This window comes from Numenius arquata, chromosome 18, assembly GCF_964106895.1.
Source record: "Numenius arquata chromosome 18, bNumArq3.hap1.1, whole genome shotgun sequence".
In the NCBI taxonomy this organism is placed as follows: domain Eukaryota; kingdom Metazoa; phylum Chordata; class Aves; order Charadriiformes; family Scolopacidae; genus Numenius; species Numenius arquata.
The window spans coordinates 9,542,377-9,560,827 of NC_133593.1; the positions used below are offsets into that span (position 1 = coordinate 9,542,377).

The following is an 18,451-nucleotide window of genomic DNA, read 5'->3' on the forward strand; positions in this document are numbered from 1 at the left end:
GCATGCTCCGTCCGAGTGGCTTCGCTGCGCCTTCTGCGCACGCTCTGTGCCAGGAGCAAGGGAGGCGGGTCGCGCACTGCGCATGCTCAGCCCCAGCCCCACGCCCGTCCGCCCAGCGGAGTCTTCTCTGCGCATGCTCAGTGAGGCGCCGGCCAATGCCGGAAGGGGTTGTGCGCCTGCGCGGCGCCCGGAGCCGGGGCGGGGGCGCATGCGCGCTGCGGGCCGGGCAGCCGGTGATGGCGTCCGTGGCGGAGTTGGGGGGTGCGGGCCCATGAGGCGGCCCAGGCCCCGCGCACCCAGCACAGCCAGGAAGGGGCGGCGGCGCCGCGGCTCGCACCCGCGCCATGGCGGGCGTCTTCGACATCGACCTGGACCAGCCTGAGGACGCGGGTTCGGACGAGGAGCTGGAGGAGGGGGTGAGAGGGGGGAACCCGGCGCGGCGCGGGGAGGGAGCGGGAGGCCGCGGCGAGGAGCGGCGCCGGGGGCAGGCCTGAGGGGAGGGAGCGGGAGGCGGCCGGGGGGCATCCTGCCGGCGGCCGGCCCGGCGGGGACGCCGCGGAGGCGGGAGAGACGGAGCGCGGTGCCGGCCGCCGCCCTGGGCCGCGCAGGTGAAGCGGCCCCGGCCGCGCCCTGGCCGGGGAGAGCCGGGGGAGGCTCCGCGCCCGGCCCGGCCCCGGGAGGCGGCCGGGGAGTTGCCATCTGGGCGAAGGGAGCGCGGAGCAGGTTGTAGGCAGCCGGCGAGCAGGGCTTCCCCGGCGAGGGCGGGCGGCCAGAGGTTGCCCTCCGGCTGGCGGGGGCTGCGCCAAACCTGCGGGAGCTTTTCCCCCGTGGAAGTTTTGCGCTGGATTTCCCAGCACAAGTGCCGCAGCGAGGGGTTTTTGGGTTTGGTTTGTTCTTTTTTTTTTTTTTTTTTTTTTCTTCTTGTCACATGTTTTAACGTCAGTGCAGAAACGCTAATCTTTCTGGAACTGTATAAAGTCGTTGCTCTAGCGCCAAAATTAAAAGCAAAGCTTTAAAATGCTGCGGTAGACGTCTGTATGGATCAACGTGCATCTCCATCTCACGCTTTCACCTTGTAACCTGTAGTTTGTCGTTTTGTAATGTTCATGTAGATTCTGTTAAGGCTTTGGGGGAGTTTTATCACAAGATCTCTGTTTATATTTTTCTAGTGCTACTGTTGCTTTTTTATATTGTTTTGTATATTAAACATTTGCTATTGCTTAAACTGCTACTGCATTTATTTTTTGCTGTTTAAATACTGATGGCATTCTCGGAGTCTTTGAGATAACCAGATGGTCTGTATCACAGTTGGAATACCCGCACTACATAGGAACTGTAGAGACGTTGTTTGACAGCTGAAGGTTTGAACGCTTCTCAACCTGCAGGAAAAACCACTGTCACCTCAATAATCAATAAAATACTTGGCTTAAAAACCCACGTTGCTTGCATCACACTGTTAATGTTGCCAAGAGCAGGTTCTGGGGAGGGGGGGGTGGCAAGAAAGTTGAATTTGTTCTCACTCATGTTTCAGTAATTCAGTCTTAGAGAATAATTTTAAAATACTCATTACTTATTGTGGATTTTTAAAAATTTCTGTGACTGAAATTTTCATGGCGGAACTGTGGGCGTGAATGCACATTGATACCCGGCTTCGTTCTCGGGTGCCTTTGGAAAACAGATAAAGGAGGATTCGATTGGGCTTGAAATTAAAACAGAACTGAAAAGCAGGGAATATAAGAGCAGGAAAGAAGGGGAAGTGTAAGGTGAAAAAATGTTTTGCTGAGAGTGATCTCTGTGGGCGTTGTGCCTGTCTTACGGGGATCAGAAAGGCGTTGCAGGCAGAGCAGTTGGGATCATTAAACTGGAAGTGAGCACAGTGTAAAGCCTGGAGTATTTTATCTGGTCTCTGGGGTGCTGGTACCTGCTGGAAGCCCTAAGCCTGGTAGTAGCAAGAACAGATCAGCTGTAGTTTTGAATAGGCACGGCCGCTCTAGAAAATCTGAAGAATTGCTTAAATGGAGAGTTTACTCATAAGCCATATGGTTGTTTATGTTAACTATTATGGTGAAAAAAACCGCAGCCTTAATTTTTGTGTTTGTAATAAATGAAACGATAAGGGTTAGACTGAAGGACTGCCATTGTGTTTCTTGGCTTTGTGAAATGAGAAGAAATCCTGAAGATAGCAGAATGGTATCTAAAGTGAGTTTTGCTCACGTTAATACTGAGAATGAAACCCGTGGTTCACAGGGGCAAGAATAGCATGTGTAAACTTTGCCAGAACCATTGGGTAACTTGAGTTGTTGTTCTAGGAACGTGATGGGTGTTTGTTCTCTGTGTTTGTTGAATTTTTTTTTTAATTTGTTTGTTGGCATCTGACGGTAGGGTCAAGGGCAGCTTTAGTGGGTTTTATTGTGAAAGAGATGTCAATAAGCTGGATTTCTCTAATAAACGTTAGCAAGAGGACATGAGCTAGCAACTCTCTGACCTGGAAATGAACTTTTGGACTCCATAATTGCTTGTGGTGCTAGTAGGTGGAACCAGGAGTTAATTTTCCCTCTGGATCACCCACCAAAATAAACCAGCCTCTGAACTTGTAAAGTGGTTAGAAGCTATTAAAAGTTTTTATTTTTCTTTGGTTAGTGTTTTCACTTTCATAGTACTTAAAAACGCACTCCTTGGCCTGGTCTGCTTTTTGCAGATCTCTGGGTGTTGGTTTTTTTCCCTTCTGATTCTCTGAATTTCACACGTCACTCAATGTATCCGTATTCAGTCTGTAGATTCCAGGCTCTTTCTCACTAACTTGCAGTCGTTATTTTATGTACACGTTTTTAAAAATAAAAATGTTAAGGTATAGTCTAAAGCTCATTAGAAGCTTGCCTGTTAAATTCTATTTGTATTCATTCCAGCTGTCTGCTTGGTTTGCACTTCTTTTGCCATGTAGAGCCACAATTATAGGGAAGTATTATCTTGCATAAGGGATCAAGTTGAGAATTCATTGGAGAAAATTCCTCTTCAAAATTGAGCTGCATTCTTTAATGGTGACTAGTTCCGCTGTTGAAGTGCTTGAGCTTTCTTTAGTAATATCTGCATGCATTAATTTATCTGATTATTAGTCAGAAAAGTTATTTAACGTCAGAGTAAAGCTTAATTCTTTCATTACTACTGGGATTTGATTATTATCAATATAGACCAATAAAACCTCAGTAGATTATTCGTTCCTAGTGCAGATGAATCCCAGTTCATGTATTCACATCATCTTTACTGTTCTTCTAACTTGCATAATACAGTAACAAGATTTTAAAATTAATATGTAAGAACAACTGTAAAAAAGAAAAAGTAGTACCTTAACATTTTTCAAATTCACTTGGGGGTGTATGAAATTGTTACCTCTAATATTTAAGTGATTAACGATACAGTCGGGTAAAACAGTGGTTCCACGTGTCACCATTCGAGATACGTGGAAGTACTGCAAGTCTTGCGCAGAATTTTGTAAGATTTCTTATCTTCTGCGGATAATTTATTATTCCTGACCTTTACACTTATTTAATTATACAATATAAATTACAATTATATATATAGTTATTATCTACATATAAAATTTAAGGAGTTGTAAACCACATCAGTGCATTTATTTTAACAATGCTTTTTTAAAATTTTGTTATGATTAATCTTCCTTTTACCCCTCCCATCCCCAGGGTCAATTAAGTGAGAGCATGGACCATGGAGGAGTTGGCCAATATGACCTGTAAGTTGCTGCTAGAAAATGTTCTGTACCGTTCATGCCAACTGCATATAACTTCTAATTTTGTTACATTGTTAAGTTAAATAGAAAATTTTGTCATTCTTGTTCAATTTTGAGTTGTTTCTAGTCGTTTCACTATTTCTTCACATTAAAATTTGTGAATTGTATCTTGAAATAAAATAATAATAATAAAACAAATTCTGGCGAAACTTGCTGTTGTCTTTTAATCCTTGTTTCTCCTAACGTGATCTATTGTGCTTGAATAAGATTTGTAATATCGATGTAGCGCACTGTCTGCGGAACTTTGTACGTTCTGTTCCTTTTGTGAGGGCTCCAGTTGCAGATTTGCGTAGCAGCCTGAAGCAGATGAGAATTCCGAAGTTCTGAGTTGAAGTTCGTGAGACAGTTACTTCATTTATAGATTTCCAGATTGCTTCAGCGTACCAGTTGCGAGGAGAAAGCAGTGATAGTTAAAACAGTTCCGTTACGTTTACTTTAGCAGGATCAATCTGTTAGTCTTTTGCAGAATTGCTGCGTAATTTAGAAGCATCGTTAAATGAGGGTTCAGTCTTTTGTGGCACGTTCAGAGTTGGGAGGATTATTTTGTTACAGTTTTTTTCTTACGAGACGTTTGTGTTATAGAAGTCTTACCGTGACTGTTGGGGCTGCTGAATGTGATCTGAAACTTTAAACGCACCTTATAGCCTTGCTTTTACTTGAGGTCTTGTAGGAATATCTGTGTCAGTTTGAGGCTTTGGTCTTTTAAACTTAATTCTGGTGTAATAACAGAGATTTATTATGCATTAAAATGAAGGAATTTGAAGGAAATCTTAATACTATAAATCCCCCAAATTTGCAGGTAATCTTTTCTGTGCAACTTACTGCTTTGCACACACCTAAATAAAATTTCTGATGCTGAGAGCTCTCCAAGTCTCCAAAGCAGTCACTGGGTTATGGCAGATACAGTGTATGCTTTTCAGAAAGTCATTTGCTTGCTTACTTTCATTTGATCGTTTTTCAGTACCAGGTAGTCTTAATATTCTTGTTTCGGTTTTATCCAGTGGCATGGAACATTGTGAAAAATTTGAGATTTCAGAAACTAGTGTAAACAGAGGTCCAGAAAAGATCCGACCAGAGTGCTTTGAGTTACTGCGCGTACTTGGCAAAGGTGGCTATGGAAAGGTAAGGAACTCTTTTCTACAGAGTAAATCCATTACACTGACGGCTGTTAAAGTGCTCTACTTGCTGCCTCTTCCCATCCTGTTTTCTGAAACGTTGATGCTACCAGGAGGTAACCTCAGGGCTGCCAGGGTTGGTGTCGTGGGACCGAGGTCACTGGCAGAGCCTCACCAGCTGGTGGCAGTAGAAAATGTCCCAAACTGGTTCTGGTTCAAATCAGTAGCTCTTCAGGCAACATTGCAGTTTGTAGGTGACCTCATCTCTCTTTCGCAGAACTTTGTTTTTAACTTAAAACAGTTAATGCGGTCATAATATGTGATTGCTTTTGTATTGGTGTCGTGTAGGTATTTCAAGTACGAAAAGTAACTGGAGCAAACACCGGGAAAATATTTGCCATGAAAGTTCTTAAAAAGGTAACCTGGATGTTCATGTTTCACTACTCTCTTAATCTAAAAAAAAAAACTTTCCCTCCCTTTAGCTCTTACAATTACCTAATTATATAATATACCTAAAATTAAAAGTTATCTGTGATATATACAGTTGTTATCTGGGTACAGTTGGAATTATAATTAGTCTTCAACTAAATTGTTCTGTCTGTGTAGTTATTAGCAGCTAATTTAAATAGCTCAGAAGGGTCCTTCCAATCTAAATTATTGTATGATTCTATGAAAGAAATAAAGGATTACATTTCCGCAAGAAACCTGTCACGTTATGTATATATTGTGGTGAAATTTTCTTTTTTTTTTGTTATATTGCTGAGTCATATGTAGTGTTGTGATTTAATAAACTCAGAAGGGAACTAAATATAAAAGTCTGCCTCGTTTAGCATCTTCGTGTGCTCACATCTCTCTGCTCTTTCTAGGCAATGATTGTAAGGAATGCAAAGGATACAGCTCATACAAAAGCAGAGCGGAATATACTGGAGGAAGTGAAGCATCCCTTCATCGTAGACTTAATTTATGCCTTTCAGACTGGTGGAAAACTCTACCTCATCCTTGAGTATCTCAGTGGTCAGTATATAAAATTCGGTCACCTCCTTCTTGGTATCTTTCATAACGGAGAATTTGGATTTCTTACTCTACTGATAAAAGGCCACCTAACTATTGGCGTGGTGTCTTAAAAATGTAAAATAGATTAGTATTAAAAATACATAGAATAAAATAAATAAACCTTCTAATTCAATACAATAAAGATGAATGAAACATAAAATAGTTATTTTTCATGACAGTGCAGGAGAGGAGGGGTTTTAATACCGTTTCTTCCACCAGGCTTGTAATTCTTTTATGTGACGCTTAGATCCTGTGCAGTCCTACAGAGTATCTGAGGTTTTAGTTCTGGCAGGTTCTTTGAGAAACAAGAAAGTGTTATTTTTATTTCACTAATAGGGAAACAGATACAGATTAGAAGCAATTTGCTCGAGTTATAACAATAGGAAAAAAGAGGGGCAGAAGTGCTGTTATTTTTTTAAGCGTGCTGTTGTGATTTCTTTTGGCATTTCTTTAGTTGATAGAATTCTGGAAATAACAGAATAGTAAATTCTTAGTTGTTTTTTGTGAAATAACTTTGCATGGAGCAGGACAGAATAACTCTTGCTTATAGTTTTTCTAGAAAATAATTTTTGACTGACAAAACATGACAGAATGTACTTCAATAGAGTATAATCACCTTTTTCTCATGACAGGAGGAGAACTATTTATGCAGTTAGAGAGGGAAGGGATATTTATGGAAGACACGGCTTGGTAAGTGAAACTTATGGTAAATTAATAGGTTTGGGGTTTTGTTTTTTTTTCCAGAGTGCTCAAATGGTATATTCTGACTTGAAAAACTGTAACTACTCATTCATTTCATAGTCCAGTGAAAAGAGCAGTTAACTGGGTTTTGGGAAGACGTATGTATTCCATACTTACCAGTTTGTGCCAGTCTTAATACAGAAGTGGGTCCATTGCTGGTTGCTGAGCGAGGCCGTATTCCATAGGGTTGTGGTAAAGGAGGTGTTTTGAAGGGTATTTTAACCACTAACTGGTAAATTCAGATTCCTCCAAATATATTCATGATTAGATAGTTACTGAACAGGTAAACCCAATGCTTACGGCGTAATTTTGTAGTTCATCGTGGAGTCTGTATGCCTTTTGGCAAACCAACCTCAAAGGCATCCTCGTTTCTCTCGTTTATTCTCTCATATGCTTCTAATGGTACTTTCAGGGAACCATTGCTATGTATGTAATAGTCTTAGTGCTTAAGATGCTTTGCGTGATTGAATATGTCTAATTTTGTGGCATATGTTTCCTTTCAGCTTTTACTTGGCAGAAATCTCAATGGCACTGGGGCACTTGCATCAAAAAGGAATTATCTATCGTGATCTGAAGCCAGAAAATATCATGCTTAATCATCAAGGTACAAATACAGTGACAGTTCCGTTGCTGGTCATTTGAAAACAATTCTTCAAAGGTCACACCACTTCACTCTTCGTGAATTTCTGTAGAACAATGGCATGTTTGTTATCACCCTCGGTATAATTGAGGAATTGCCAAAGCTAATCGCTTGCCCTTAAACACAACATCTTCAGGTTTAATAGGCCACAGTGAGCTCCCGAGTTTCATGTGGTTTTTTGAACAGTTGACTCGCTCTTTCTGCAGCTCTGGAATTTTTCTTCTGTTGGGTCACTGTAAACTACATACAGATCTGTGTCTTCAGTGTGGTCTCAGTGACATCTTGGTTAATGAGGATGACTGAAGACGTTAGTTAGGAAAGATAATTTAGGTAGGATGCTAAATCATCTGTAGCTGAAATGATTTCTCTCGCTGCTGACAGTAGTAGCAATTCCTGAATGTGCTGTTACATTGACTGTAGGACACGGGCAGTTGACTCTGTGACATCTGGTATTTCCATGTTACCTGAACTTATTTACTTAGTCTAAGGTTTTCTACTGAATTCTTCAGGGCACTTTACAATTTATTGAAGGTTGTTCTCTGAACTTTGAAGCAAGCAGTAAAATCACATAAGCGAGTAGGCTATTTAAATGATGCTCTACAATCTTTATATCTAAATACATTTGTCTATAAATTAATAAGTTTAGTAGTTTGTCTTGTTTCTCTTCAAGTGGCAACGCCTTCTGATGCGGGTACAATGCAGAGGTTTTATCTGTGATTACCTCATTCTGTATTTTAGCTGTATCGTTTTGTCAGACCACTGAAGATACCTGGAAGTAGTTCAGAGTTATTACATACCCGTGTTAAAAATTCCTATTTTTTTAATGTTACTTATACAAATGTCAGAATTCTGGCAAATATTAAATTTTATATATTTAATTTCAGGTCATGTAAAATTGACTGACTTCGGATTATGTAAAGAATCTATTCACGATGGAACAGTCACACACACATTCTGTGGAACAATTGAATACATGTGAGCTGCATGATGAAATAGAAAATATTACTCTGGTCTGGGGGTAATGGCTAAATTTTGCCTTTTTTAACTGATGGTTCATCTGTTCAGTCACTTAGGGAAATTTTACTTGATAAATGTGGTTTTGTTTGAAAACCAGTAGAATTAGTATTAAGCTTGTTAAAATACTTTCATATTTTCAATTTTTCTGATTATAGGGCCCCTGAAATCTTGATGAGGAGTGGGCATAATCGTGCTGTGGACTGGTGGAGTTTGGGGGCATTAATGTATGACATGCTGACTGGAGCAGTAGGTGCACAGTTATAATTGCATGTATTTCTCTTCATAGCTTTTGTAGTTACCTGTATTCTAATTCAGATGCATGTATAAATACATATACGTCTGTATATATACAGACTGCAAGTAAGAAATAACTAAAATACAGCTACACTTATGTTGACTACAGTCATAGCTGCTCTCATCCAAAGAGTTATTTGCAAGTTCCATTTGCAGTAATTTTATCTGTTTTATAAATTACTGAAGTGCGTTCTGTGTACACGAATAAGAGACCTGAACGAGTCTTATTTTTCCTCCCATTACAATGGCGCTTTCCAGCCTCCTTTCACTGGGGAGAACAGAAAGAAAACAATTGACAAGATTCTCAAGTGTAAACTCAACTTGCCTCCCTACCTCACACAAGAAGCCAGAGATCTGCTTAAAAAGGTACAATTTTAATGAATGTCACTACTACGCGTGTATGTAGAAAATAGAAATATAATGATACTACTATGGCTATTGAGCCCAAGCTTGTTTTATTACTAAATAATTCAGTCTTGTTTTGCGTGGTACAGGAAGTTATTTTCCTTGAAAATACAATTGTTTTCTAACGAATGCAGGTTTTTCTGATTGCCCTGTATTCGTTCTGCATGGTATTCCTTCAAAGGATGATTCATATCAGAACTAGTCTACTCTTAACAGCGTAACTAACTTTGCTTTTTTGGATGTTATTTCTCATTAAGCTGCTAAAAAGAAATGCTGCCTCACGTCTAGGAGCTGGTCCTGGAGATGCTGGAGAAGTTCAGGTAACTTTCTCTTAACTGAAGAATTCTTAAATTACCTCATTGCAAATAAACCAGCTTTGAGGGTACCTCAGGGAAGGAGAGAATGTCTGTCTTGAAGTGGAATGAGCAAAAAAGGCAGCCATGTGCGACAGCTGATCAAAATTTGAATGCTTTAAAGCTTAACGAAAACAGCTGCCTACCTGTTTGATAATTTGAGATTTGGAAAATAACTTTTAATCTTTAGCTCTGTCTTCCAAGAGATCTTTCCTACTGGTCACACAGTGCTAATAGTACAGCCAGCCACGTAAGAGCAATGATACTCTCACAGTCTGACGGAAAACCTCCCAGCCCTTGCATTTAGTGCAGCTCTTCCAAGGGCAAAGTGTTGTTAGATCCATTCGGTGACGTGTAGTTAGAAGTTGGGGGTTGGACTAGATGATCTCCAGAGGTCCCTTCCAACCCCATATCATTCTGTGATTCTGTGAAGGCAGAGGCCTAGTTCCTGCTGCTTCCAGCTTGACTTTACTTGTGGTGAGATTAACAATGTACTACAGAGACCTCTATATTTCACAGTTCTAATAATTTGTTATTAATACAGCGTTTTTTCATTATTTTTAGACACCTAACTTTTAAAGTTGAAAAATGTAGAGGTATTTTGCATGTAAACTGGCTTTTTCTAATACTTTCAAGGAAAACATGATAGGGACGCGTGTCGTCCGAGTTGGAGGTACGGTATCACTTCTCAGCTCTTCCAGCTACCCTGCTGTAGTGCTACAGAATATATTACACTAGACCCATATGTGAATTTGGAAAGGAAGACACCACAGAGAGGGTCTGAAAAGAACATACTTAATTCTCAAATTTCTGTGATTTATACCCAGAAGGCGGATTATGACTCTGTGCTGTTGCTAACTCTTGTAGGCTCACCCGTTCTTCAGACACATTAACTGGGATGAGCTGTTGGCACGAAAGGTGGAACCTCCTTTTAAACCCTTGTTGGTATGTACTCAGAATGCTGTGAGTTATTCCTCATACACCTTTAGGAGAGGTTTTAAACAATGTGGGATCTAAAACTCAGAACCGCTCACTCTTACAAACCGGAGTGCCATTGGTTTCTGGCACTTTAAATAGTTAAATGCCTCAACTTTGGTTACTAGCACTTAGATTCACTGGTAAATTAAAGAGAGAAACTACCTGATGCAGATTTCTTTTTTCCTGAGAACTGATGCTATACAATATTTAAAAAAAAAAAAAAATCTCTTTATTTTAAGTCTCCACAGTATGAAATACTGTCTGTCATGAGTGTGCTGTTCTGTCTTATTACTCTGTAGTCGTGGTACTCATCCCTCCCTAGAAAAGGATCTTGCTTTTTTATGTGAGAAGGTGGCAAAAACCAGCTAAGAGCTAATTTAGCCTTCTGTTAAGTCTCCTGGGGGAAGAAGGTTCTTCTTCAGTTTTAGTTCCTACTGCTTTTAATCTGGAGGTTAAACAGACTCGCAAGAGCAGTTATCTCTGGATTTCTGCTTCTAGACATGGTACAGTAAGTCAGTACTTAGTTGAAACTAAGATGATAAATAGTTGCTAAGCAAAAGTAAACGAAGTCACCTAATTAAGCATGTTTACTTATTAATATTTACAAAGCATCTTGTGCATTATAGGCAGTAATTAAATTTTTTACCTCAAACCAGTGATGTGATAAATAAGCTTCTATTATCCTATCTTACATTTTGATGGTGTGGAGTGTCTGTCTTTTTTTCTTCTCTGGGTACAATTAGCTACCGCAGCAGCGGGTACTGCCACCCCGATAGTTCCCAGCTACTAAAAATCTCACTTTAAACTGACTTGGCCATCACTAATGTTGAACATGCAACAGCAACAGGGTCCTGGACCTTTTTTTCCTCACCGTTTTCAATGATACTTGGAATGATACTCGGTACGATACTCAGCACAAGACTGATATTTCCAAACAAATTATCTGAAGATAGTTTTGAGTTTTTCTGTTATTGGCAAATATTATGAAAGTTATTTGTACAAACCAGATGGTTTTTGAAAACGTGCTTCCATGGTTGCATGAAGGGCTGCACAAATGAATACACACTGCCTTTTTTGTTACACTTAGGAATGAGAGAAGGAATCTTGGGATTACGTCTGTTGTTCTTTGAGCAAATTAAACAATATTCTTCCTAGTCGCTTATTCCAGAGTTGTCCTCCATCCCTCAGAGTATAAACACTTCTGTATCTGCAAAAATGGGATCAAATTATCTGGAGAGGCTTCCAAAAAGTAATGGTTGCAACTATTCTATACTGGTTGTGACAAGGGCTAAACTTGCAAGAAACTGGCATTGTATTTCTAAAAGTTTTTGTTTGTAATTTGAGAAATTTTTTTTAAGGCATCTTTTTAATTTGTGTTCCTTTTTGATCCATAATTTTTGCCCCTCCCCCTTGCCTTTATTTCTCAGTGTCAGTGCCCATAGTGACCTCCCACTGGCAGCGACAGGATTCCGACATCACTCCAGGGTTTTACTACAGCAGAGCTCTGCCAAAAACCTATGGAATGAACTCCATCCAGAGGCTACACTGATCACCGCTAAGCCATTTGGTTGATATCTGTAATATAAACCCTTAATCATTTTGTTTTTGCAAAGCAATCTGAAGAGGATGTGAGCCAGTTTGACTCAAAGTTTACACGTCAGACACCAGTTGATAGCCCAGATGACTCTACTCTCAGTGAAAGTGCCAACCAGGTCTTTCTGGTAAGTAGCCAGGGACGAGTGTGAAACTCTGGAGAGGTTTGTTGTGTGACTTGGAAACAGTAGGTAAATTAATTCTGTTGAATCTTAACATCTGATACTTGAAGCAAACTGTCGTAATTTTAAACACATTCCACAACAGGTTTGAAACATTTCAGGGCTTTGAAAATACTAAGTTTGATTATTGCTGACGTTTTCTTTATATAGGTAAATGACCCAGCAAATGTTACTTACTTTCTGGAGTGTCAGCATTCTGATTCAGAGTTGCTTTATGAACCCTGACCATGTGATTGCTTTCATCGTCGTGCAGAGAGAGCAATGTCCATTCTATAGATCAAGATTAATTACATAGAGCATGCCTGTGGGAATCTGTGATCTGAGCAGAAATATCTGGGGTGTGCAGGGTGAGGAATTCCCTAAAGTCCTGCTCTTTGCTTTAGGAAGTGAGCAGAAGTTCATATGTCTACACTTACCCTCCTTTTTATAATTCTCATTTCCTAGTTCATGACAATCAGAACTGCACGAGTGCTTACAAATGTAAATCTCGCCTTTAAGTTACGGTGCGTTCATTCCTGTTTTGCAGGGTTTTACGTACGTGGCTCCATCTGTACTTGAAAGCGTAAAAGAGAAATTTTCTTTTGAACCAAAAATCCGATCGCCTCGCAGATTCATAGGTAGCCCTAGGACACCAGTCAGGTATCTTTTTTTTTTTTTTTTTTTTCTTTTTTCCTTTCTCTTTTTTTTTGTAATAGACTTTTTGGCAAGTAATTGAAGTAGAGCTGCACTAGAAATAAAAAATGTGGCCTCTCTTCTCAGTAAGCTCATCGCTTCCATGAGAAGTGCAGCATCGATCCTGTTTTACAAACCACATTATCAGAGACAAATCTCTGATGTTTGGCAGCACAAAAAGTACTAATTGGCTTTTGCTGTTCAATGCTGGTACAGCCTCAGTCTGGTGACTTTGTACACCATTCCTCTCCAACTCTTTCAGAACACCCTAAGTACTTATGTGCCGCTAATGAGTCATGTTAGTACAGAAAATTCCTTCTGCAATCACCTAGAAATAAATCCTCACTACTCAAATGAGAGAATTTTACTTTACAAGAGACCGTGGTAGAAGCCAGACATGGAAACTCTCTCAAACTTCGGGAATTGGAAGGAAGAATTAGAAATTCTTGCACTCAATAAGCATTTGAGTGCAGGTTCCTGCAGAGTAAAGGACATACCTTGGTGCTGTGTGTATCTTCATCTCTGATTTTTATATTTCTTGTTTTAAAGCCCTGTAAAGTTTTCCCCTGGGGAATTCTGGGGAAGAGGTGCTTCTGCCAGCGCATCAAATACTCAGACACCTGTGGAATATCCAATGGAGACAAGTGGAATAGAACAAATGGATGTGACAGTCTGTGGAGAGGCCTCGGCACCGCTTCCAATCCGGCAACCAAACTCTGGGCCATATAAAAAACAAGCTTTTCCCATGATTTCCAAACGACCAGAGCACTTGCGCATGAATCTATGACAACACCATTTTTTTAAGCCTTTGAAGGTGGAAAACAAAGAACGGACATAAGCCCCCTTGAAGCTGAAATACGAGGGCTTGTATGGTTTACTTTTAAAAAGTGACAGTATCAAAGAGTCAGTCCTTGCACAGAGCGACTTGGAAAGCAAAGAAAAATGGATTTTTTTTCTGTCAATCAATGGTGCATAAAAAAAAACTTTAGAAAATGGTATTGCAGAACTCTAGGCACATCATCTAACTGATTCGCAGTGACATCTTCTCACCTTATCAAGGATTTTTCAGCTTGATAGCTTGAAACTGACAGTATTAAGGGTCAGGATGTTGCTTCGGAATCACTGGTCTAGTCGTGAATGTGTCGAGGAGGGTTAGCCCTTTCACTAGGCAAACTATGACATGCCTATATGCTTGCGTCTGAGGAATAATTAGCATGCAAGCTTGGTTAAGCTGTTTCCTACAATGGGGTGGAATCAAAGATGAAAGATAAAATTAATTGGTATTTCACATTCAAAACATAATGAGTTTTTTATATATATAAAAATATATATTTTTCAAATAGATTTTTTTGATTCAGCTCATTATGGAACGTATCCCAAAATTTAAAAAAATGCAAAATAATTGGTTGCTGTGAAGAAAGTAAAGGCTCTAGTTCTGATTCTTCTCCTCATGAAACAACAAATCAATAAGCGAATCACTCAATGACCAGCTTGGCAATGTGGGGTGGGAGAGAACTCTTTCACTTGCTTCCCCAGCTGAAATCCCTGTTCCTGCAAAGACACCCGGATCTAATCGAACGGCAATGCTGCTATGTTCTAGGCTTAACTGGAAGCCGTGGGCTCACACACGTGTCCTGCTTATTTCATCCACGTCCTCAGCAGACATTTCACTGGGAAAGATCACTTTTGTATACGCTAGTCCTTAGATGGAGACAGCCAAATGCCTTCAGATTCTTACCCATAGAAAAGATCAGGAAAAAGTGCATCGGAATTACAAGGTCAGTGGAAACATATAGGAAAAACCACAGGAAACATACCCAAATTCTACCTAGTATAAGGAAATAAACCTCTTTGTAACCAGTGGGTAAGAATTTGAGGATTTCTTTTTTTTTTTTTTTTTTTTTAAATAAAATTTTGCTTCTGGGAGTTCCCCGCCATTATACATTTCTAAATTTATCGACATTTTTTTCTATGCTGGGGCAATAAATTTGCTGATTGTATAAGAAAAGTGTTAAATGGCCTTTCAGTGAATGTCTTCCACAGTGGGTCAGAACTTTAGCAACTTAATTTAGGAAACATGTTCTAAGGACACTATTTATGTTTTTGAAATTGTCACAATCTGTACAAATGACTTACAGGTACAAAGAATAAAATAAAGGTAACTTTACCTTACTTAAAATACTTCCTGCCTTAAAGAAAGCATTTCCATGAACATAGCTGGTGAAAGGGTTAATATCTGCAGAGCTTTACACTAGTTAGAGTGTGTATGGTGTGTGCGTGTGTGTAGATGATCATGCAACCGCATACAAGTCCTGTCACTTTTTGCCTGCCACACGTTGCATTATCTTTAGTCAAACTGTGCAAAGTCTACTTCTAGCGTTTCACAACAGTAGGGATTTTTGTATAGATTCCGCTTCCTCTGTGTATACTGAATCTTTTTGAGCCATAGGATCCAAGCCATAAAACTCTCGAAGCAAGTTGAATCCAATTAGTGCTGTTTTCTAAAATTTGCAAGTCAGAAGGATTCATCGATACCTTGTTGATACTAACAAAGAACCAACAAAAAAGATGGTTATGATTGAGCAAAAATTAGTGTGGTGGTTTTTTTTATTTCTTCCTGATAAGCCTTTTGTTGGAAATTTTCTTTTGTTTTTTTAGTTTTATAGGAAAATCAAATTACCTTACAGCGACATAACTTGTACTGGCAGATTGCCATGTTTCATTTGGCAATAGGGCCACCGGTGACATGTTGTGAAACTGCAATCAAAGTGCTCCTGGGTGTTTGTATTATGCGTATTTGCAAATACACAACACTTCAAGCAGTGCCTCTCTGTGCCACTTGTTAACATCGGTTTCCTAACGTGTTTACCCAGTATAAAGGAACTTAGTTTAATCAAAAAAATTGTATTTTTTTTTTTTCTTTTGAGGCAGATCTCTCTTGGTCCTAGTTACAGCTAACAGTTGCTTTTTGGTTGGCTGGATAGAATTGTCCAGTAGAATTGGTTAAAAATATGGCTGGCAAGAATGGCAAGAGTTGTTTGTCTGAGTTCACTGATTAATTACAGATACAATTCATCGGTTTTAAAAAGTAAATTTCATGTACTGTTCAATGTTTCATCCCATAGATTATAAGTTTAATTCCCTACCATAACTGTGAAACTTCTGGAGTGTGACTCAGACAGCAAGCACACACTATGCAATATGGTTTATCCTGTATTTATTTGTAAAAATATCAGACATAGATCCTCTATATATATATAATAGTGTCAAAATTACTATTCGTGAACTAAGGGGAGTGGAGTTCTAGCTCCTGTCTGGCTATTTCAGATAAGTGCAGAATGCATTGAATATTGGAGAGCTTAACAAGTGCTTTCTTTTGTTCATTTAAAAATGTCTTAAATTTTTCATTAGAGTATAGAATCTTATTTTTTTTATTTTGTACAAGCTGCGCTTTTTTAATTATAATCACTGAAAAATTCACTATAATTTGATTTTATAGGATTTTTGTAGCATTACAAAAATATAGTAAAACTGAGGTTAATACCTGTTGTGGCTAACCATATAAAAGTATTAAATCTTAAACTTGAACAAAAGTCATATTTTTTTTTACTAGATGTTAAATAGGGGAATATTTTGTTCTGCAGGTCATGATCACAAAAGGTTTATAGGTCAGCTGTGTTACCAGCAGTTTTTCTTTTCCCATTTGATGCAGAAACTATTCTGGTATAAGATATTCAGGATTTCATCATTTTTCTCTGTGGGAGTGATGCATACATTTGATGCCATTCGTGTACTAAATTGTAATTTTGGGAATGCTGGAATAATTCCTACCAAGACTGTCTTAATTGTGCCATCTGACATTTGAATGTCATCCCGGTATTAGCTCATAATAAAAGATAAAAAGAAATGAGTCAATTGTTCTTTTGAATATCCCTTTTTTTTTTTGGTCTTGCTGTCTAAAAGCTGAACTGCTGGAGAACATTTAATATTTGAGTCCACTCTCACTATACAGTGGATGTTTATTTTGGGTCTATGCTCTTTTTAATACTAACTCCCAACCTACTCTCACTGTTAATCAAAAATTGCATCAAACACCGAGGGAGACTGTTGTTCTGTTGTTCTTAGGCCAGATGCTTGGGTTTGGGTTGTTTGTATAAAATTCTGTCTTTACAGCAGGATAGTCGCTGTTTCATTTTCCAGTTTAGACAGAATTCCTTTACCCTATGAAGTTCTACAGATCGTTCTCTTCTAGATTAGCTCAGATTTGTAGCCGCCTTCAAGAAACAAACTTGAGCTGCCTTAGTAGAAATAAAGGTAATCCCTATTCTGTTTTTCATCTTTCACAGTTTATTGGAATTAAATACATTCAACTGCTGAATGAGATGGATGTGAATAGCAATTAAATGCAAATTTAAACATATGCTAATCCAAGTGACCTATTTTTTATTTTTTGAAGGAAGTGGGTAGGCCCTAAGTATAACTGTGGATCTAAATCATTGTCTTTCATGACAGCTTTGAAGGGGAAGGGAGGGAGGAGGAATCCTGCTTAGAACTTCAAGGACCTGCCAGATGCTAGTTCTGATGGGTCTGTCTTGCCAAGGGCTGGTACCTTCCCCTGGGCTCTGGGGCTCTTAAAAAGTGGCTGTGGGTTGCCATTTGTCATCCTCTTCTCTGTTCTGTCTCCCGCAGCGTCAGACGTGTCTGGGTGTCTGTGTGTCTGTCCGTGTGTGTGGAGCAGGGCAGCCACCCCGGCCTCACTGGGCTTGATAAGGAAGAGTTGCATCTCGATAGCATGATGCTGACAAGCGGATCAGAGGGGATGTCATTCATGGATGTAAGTTATTCAACCTTTTTTCCCCTCTCTGTAATCAAGATGAGAATGACTTGTTTCATTTATGAAGTGTAAATCTAAACCGGTTGATCAAAATCTCTTTTTAGTGCTTTGTTTTTTAATAAACTGTGTTTGATACTATTACTGGGTTTGGATAATTTTCACTGGATTTTAAAGGGGAAAAAAAATCACCAACAGGTAAAAAGAATAAAAGAGAAATTGTTCCCTGGTCCTGTCTCTGACCAACATTCACCCCTATTCTAGGAAGATGTTGTTATTACTATACAGTAGACGAAGAGCAAAGGATCAGCAACAATCCAGGGTTGACTTTAAGCACTGACACCATGTTTTGTTGTGCTCCATAAAATAGTCTTGTAGTCTTGGTGAGCTTTACAGGCCAGGTGACGCTGTCAAATTCTTGTCTTGAATTTTTTCTTAACCACAAGTGTAATAATTCTACATTAGTTTCATAATTTTTAGTAATAATGCTGGCCTTGATGCCTTAATTCCTCAATGTACAGTATCTGTCTGAGATGAGCTACCTGTTGAGGTACGTACTTTATAAATACTTTTGCTCTATAGCAAAAGAATATTTAGTTCAGGTTAATTTCTTTCAAATTTCCCTGCCTACTTTGAATGTGTATGTGTAAGGCAGCGTGTTTCTTGATCTGCAACTACCTTTCTAGTTCATCTTAGATCTGCCAGTCCAGGCTCTTGGTCTTGAAGGAGCATTTCAGCTTTGTGCTGTCGTAAATCTATGATTCTGTTCTATAAT

General features: G+C 39.3%; 1 protein-coding gene across 4 annotated transcripts; it reads left to right on the forward strand.

Moving 5' to 3' along the window:
• Positions 1-224: 224 nt before the first annotated feature.
• On the forward strand, positions 225-14,223 carry RPS6KB1 (ribosomal protein S6 kinase B1). 4 transcript variants are annotated; one of them, XM_074160804.1, is made up of 15 exons: positions 225-416; positions 3,696-3,745; positions 4,804-4,924; positions 5,266-5,334; positions 5,784-5,931; positions 6,603-6,660; positions 7,215-7,315; positions 8,236-8,326; positions 8,524-8,614; positions 8,921-9,028; positions 9,325-9,387; positions 10,288-10,365; positions 12,012-12,119; positions 12,700-12,812; positions 13,395-14,223. In XM_074160804.1, the coding sequence occupies exons 1-15, from the start codon at positions 345-347 to the stop codon at positions 13,630-13,632; spliced, it is 1,509 nt and encodes a 502-aa protein (XP_074016905.1). In that variant the 5' UTR covers positions 225-344; the 3' UTR covers positions 13,633-14,223. The 4 variants fall into 4 exon arrangements, with proteins under 4 accessions (XP_074016905.1, XP_074016906.1, XP_074016907.1 ...); XM_074160805.1 differs by lacking the exon at positions 5,266-5,334 and having other exon boundaries at positions 345-416; XM_074160806.1 differs by lacking the exon at positions 12,012-12,119 and having other exon boundaries at positions 345-416; positions 13,395-13,632.
• Positions 14,224-18,451: the final 4,228 nt, after the last annotated feature.